At 35.9% G+C, this 4,717-nt stretch overlaps 1 protein-coding gene across 2 annotated transcripts in view; it reads left to right on the top strand.

Moving 5' to 3' along the window:
* ZNF596 (zinc finger protein 596) overlaps window positions 1-3,123 on the top strand; it is a 14,264-nt gene extending 11,141 nt beyond the window's left edge. For both annotated transcript variants that reach the window (XM_023517571.1, XM_023517572.1), the window contains 2 exons: window positions 472-551; window positions 1,080-3,123. In XM_023517571.1, the coding sequence (XP_023373339.1) occupies window positions 472-551; window positions 1,080-2,342 (1,343 nt within the window). In that variant the 3' untranslated portion in view covers window positions 2,343-3,123. The remainder of the gene's footprint in view (window positions 1-471; window positions 552-1,079) is intronic.
* The last annotated feature ends 1,594 nt before the right edge of the window (window positions 3,124-4,717 follow it).

Raw genomic sequence — 4,717 nt, 5'->3', positions numbered from 1 at the left:
AAAAAAAAAAAAAAAAATTTTCCTTTCTTTACTTCCCCAGCTTACCATCTTTTTTTTTTTTTTCATATCCTGAAAGTGTCAGTTATTAATGTCCTATAATACTTTTACTCTCTAGAGCAGGGGTGTCCAATGTGCAGCTCACAGGCTGTATGCAGATTATTTGGGGACTGCTTTGCTTACTTCTTGTGTTGCACATCAAGAAAACTATGCACAGACCTTTTCTTTTGCTCATCAGCTTTCATTAGTGTTTGTGTATTTAATGTATGGCTTAAGACAACTCTTTTCTTCTCATTTGTGGCAGAAAAGGAAAAAAGATTGGACAACCCTACTCTAGAGTATCCTTAATTTAACATTATTTACCTGTCTGTGTATCAGTATTTGAAACATGCTCAAATGGGGATAGGGGCTGTTTAGAGTCTATTTTTATTCCTCTAAATACAAATCTGGCAATTTTTTAAAAAATTACTTCAGGTAGAGAAGGTGACTTTAAACAAGAAATGACATCCATGCAACATATCTGTCAGAAGGACACATCCACTGTGAGCACAATGGTAAGCTTTATTGGTATAAATCTTGTTCTTCAAAATAGAAACCTAGAAATGGAATAATTTGGAATTTGATATACAGGGTAGACATAAAATTCATATGCAATTTAAAGTTACAACTATTTTAAATTGTGCACAAATTTTAAGTCCACCCTGTAAAGTTGGGATCAAGGGCATTCCCAGCAGAAGCTTTTGGTTAGTTTGAGTTTAGGGAAGAAATTAACTTGATGTGAAAACTATAATATGAGGCCTTATGACAGAAAAATTGCATAAATGTGACCATGGGCCTATACTTCGAAACATAATAAAGTATTAAAAATATGTCAGATGGCTCTTCAGCTGGGACTCTATGAAAGAGAAAATCTTTATGCACATAATTAGGTATATACCATGTTTATGTAACTAATCAAGAATGGTTGTAAATAGAGTCTACTACTGAATGATTGCTCTAGAATTAATAAGTATAGAAATGAAGGAAGGAATGATTAAATATGGACAGCTCTTTAATATCTTTCATTTGCTTCCCCGAAATAGGTAACTCATACTCAAGAGGATCTTTTTGAATGTAATAATTTGGGAGAAGATTTTATTGATCATATAGCATTGACTCAAACTATGATAACTCACATGGGAAAGAAACACTACATGAACAAAAAGTTTGGGAAACCCTTCAGTGACTGGTTATCCTTTAATCAGTATAAGGAAATTCATACTAGATGTAAATCACATCAAAATCATCTATGTGGTTATCTCTTTAATCAGAGATCTTCATTTAAAAAACACAGTAAGACCCACACTGGAGGGATAACATTTGAATGTGATGTGTGTGGCAAAACTTTCAGTAAAAGTTCTAATCTTAGACGACATGAGATGATTCATACTGGAGAGAAACCACATGGATGTAATCTGTGTGGAAAAGCCTTTACTCATTGCTCTGACCTTAGAAAACATGAGAGAATTCACACTGGAGAGAAACCATATGGGTGTCATCTATGTGGGAAGGCCTTCAGTAAAAGTTCTAACCTTAGGCGACATGAGGTAATTCATACTAAAGAGAAAACACATAGATGTCATCTGTGTGGGAAAGCTTTCGCTCATTGTTCTGACCTTAGAAAACATGAGAGAACCCACTTTGGAGAGAAACCCTATGGATGTCCTCTATGTGGGAAAGCCTTCAGTAAATGTTCTTATCTTCGACAACATGAGAGAATTCACAATGGGGAGAAGCCATATGAATGTCATCTATGCGGAAAAGCCTTCTCTCATTGTTCTCACCTTAGACAACATGAGAGAACTCACAAGGGAGAGAAACCACATGGATGTCATCTATGTGGGAAAGCCTTCACTGAATCTTCTGTGCTTAAACGACATGAGAGAATTCACACTGGAGAGAAACCTTATGAATGTCATGTATGTGGGAAAGCTTTCACTGAATCTTCTGACCTTAAACGACACGAGAGAACTCACACTGGAGAGAAACCATATGAATGCAGTATATGTGGAAAAGCCTTCAATCATTCTTCTGTCCTTAGACGACATGAAAGAACTCACACTGGAGAGAAACCATATGAATGTGGTATATGTGGTAAAGCCTTTAATAGAAGTTATAACTTTAGACTTCATAAGAGAGTACACACTGGAGAGAAGCCATATGTATGTTCTATATGTGGGAAAGCCTTTAGTAAGTGTTTTAACCTTAGACAACATGAAAGAACTCACACTAAAAACATAATAAATGTGTACAGTTCATCAACCATAGTTTCAGCCCCTAAAGACACCAGAGGACTAACACATTGAAGAAACATGTTTATAATCAGTATGGGAAAACTTATTTATCATTAGTACTTCACTCAACCTAAATTAATTCAAAATGGCCAGAATCAATATATATTTCATGCAAATGACACAAACTTTAGACATCGGACTGACCATTTATAATGTGAGAGAACCAAACTATGAATCAATTAAATGTGGAAGAATTTGTATCCACAATCCTACCTGTTAAACAGAAAGGGAGATATGACACAAGAGAAATTCTGTGTCAGTTATCAATGTGAAAATTCCTTCATTTTTGATTTATCTTTTAAATAAGTGAGTAATATCCACAGGAGAGAACCCCCATGTCTGTAATTTCTGCTCACTCATTTAGTTAATCACCAGTTTGGGGGTACGCGGTACGCAGAAGAAAAGTCAGCCTAGTGTAACTGATAAAACAGGAAATAAGTGAATATGTTTTTTCTTAGGTGGATGAGACTTCTTGAACAAGTCCAGATATTCATAGTGGAAAAGTAACCCAATGATGAAAAATCATGAGAACTCTTTATTAATAGAGTGACACTTGTAGGGGAGGTCAGTATTCACATGGTATAAAATGATGAATGAGGGAAATTCTTCAGTTAGTTACTCATTCTCTAGTCAATACCAAGGTTTTACCAACGGTCCTTACAGGAAGGTGGAAAAGTCAGACTGGGAAGAAAATTCTAAAAAGCCATTGAGTGTATACTTGAGCAAAAAATTAAGAATTTTGGACAGATTTGTTATTGAAAATACGTAGGGTAAAATGTACAATTCTGAAGTGACCTGGGAATTTTTTTTTTTTTTGAGACAGAGTCTTACTATGTTGTCCTCTGTAGAGTGCTATGCCATCACAGCTCACAGCAACCTCAAACTCTTGGTCTTAAATGATTGTCTTGCCTCAGCTTCCCAAGTAGCTGGGACTACAGGTGCTCTCCACAATGCTTGCCTGTTTTTTTGTTGTAGTTGTCATTGTTTGGCAGGCCCAGGCAGGGTGCAAATCTGCCAGCTCTGGTGTATGTAGCTGGCGCTTTAGCCACTGAACTACATGCACCAAGCCGTAACCCGGGAATATTGAATACAAATAGGAGAACAAAAAATGAGATTGAACTTGATTATCACTAGCAAAAATGCAAGAAGTGTTGTTGCTAAGTAAAAACTCTAGGTTTCTTAAGCAGTTGTAAACACACATTTGTGTCAATGGAACTAATGTGCAGAACACAAAATCATATGTTCTGACTGTAATTTATGTTGGTGGTATAAACATGACAGTGATGAATTTAAACATGGATTATTAAACACTAACTTTATATGGCTAATGTATAGGTCTTTACCTCCTAGTTTTTTACATCACCTTACTGATGTGTAATTGACATAAAAGCTGCACATAATATGCGTAAAACATAATGAGTTTGGGGATAAGCATACACTCAGGAAACCATCACTAATATTCATGTCACAAACATACTCATCCCCTTCAAAATTTCCTTCCTGCCTTGTTTGCTTTATCATTTTTTTCAGTCCTTTGCAAATTTTTAAGTGTAATAGAATCTCCATTTGACCACCTCCTTACATTGACACCTCAAGTTGACCTAATTTTCGTAGACTGGACTTGCACCACATGTACGTATCAGTAGGCCTAGTTCTTTACATTGACCACCCTATTAACCAGTTCCTGTCTCCAGTGGTCCACTTAACAGAGGTATATAATACAGTACCGAAAAATATAGACACTTAACAAGATCTAATATTGGAAACAAAATTAATTAGAAATGAATCTATTTAAATGAAAATTCACAGTCTTGGATAATTGCGAGTGAATTATTATGTCAGCTATTCTATATTAGCATGAATTTTCCCAGAATCATGAATCAGACAAAGTGTAGTTACATATAATAGATTTTTATTGTCATAGACTTTCAACAAGAACAAATGATTGGGTACATTTGGATTATCCCATTTCTAGAATACCTTGTGTATTTACATGCTTCATGTGACAAAAAAGCACTGATCCTCCCAGGGACAGATTGAACCCTGGAAGAGTAGAAAAGAACCAGGACAATTTGATTTTGTGCACATATCCCAGTGACAACAACCGTGAATCTACACATCAGCAACTGGAAATGCATCTTGTGTTCAAGCCCCTTCATCCACACATGCAGTGTCAGGGGGAGAGAAACTTGGAGGTTCTGTGCTGGGATGACAAGGCTAGTCCTTGGCAATAATTTGGAAATGATTAATATGCCTGTTTCACACATGGAAAAACAAATTGGTACTTAACATTTAGCCCAAGTTTTTATGAGGGATATGCAATGGCCTCCTAAATTATCTCTGTGCTTTGTTTGTATATTCGATACTGATGTGTCTTCAAGTTTTCT

Source organism: Otolemur garnettii, unplaced genomic scaffold, assembly GCF_000181295.1.
Source record: "Otolemur garnettii isolate 467f Iridium unplaced genomic scaffold, OtoGar3 scaffold00114, whole genome shotgun sequence".
NCBI lineage: Eukaryota > Metazoa > Chordata > Mammalia > Primates > Galagidae > Otolemur > Otolemur garnettii.
This window is presented reverse-complemented; position numbering and strand designations above follow the sequence as displayed.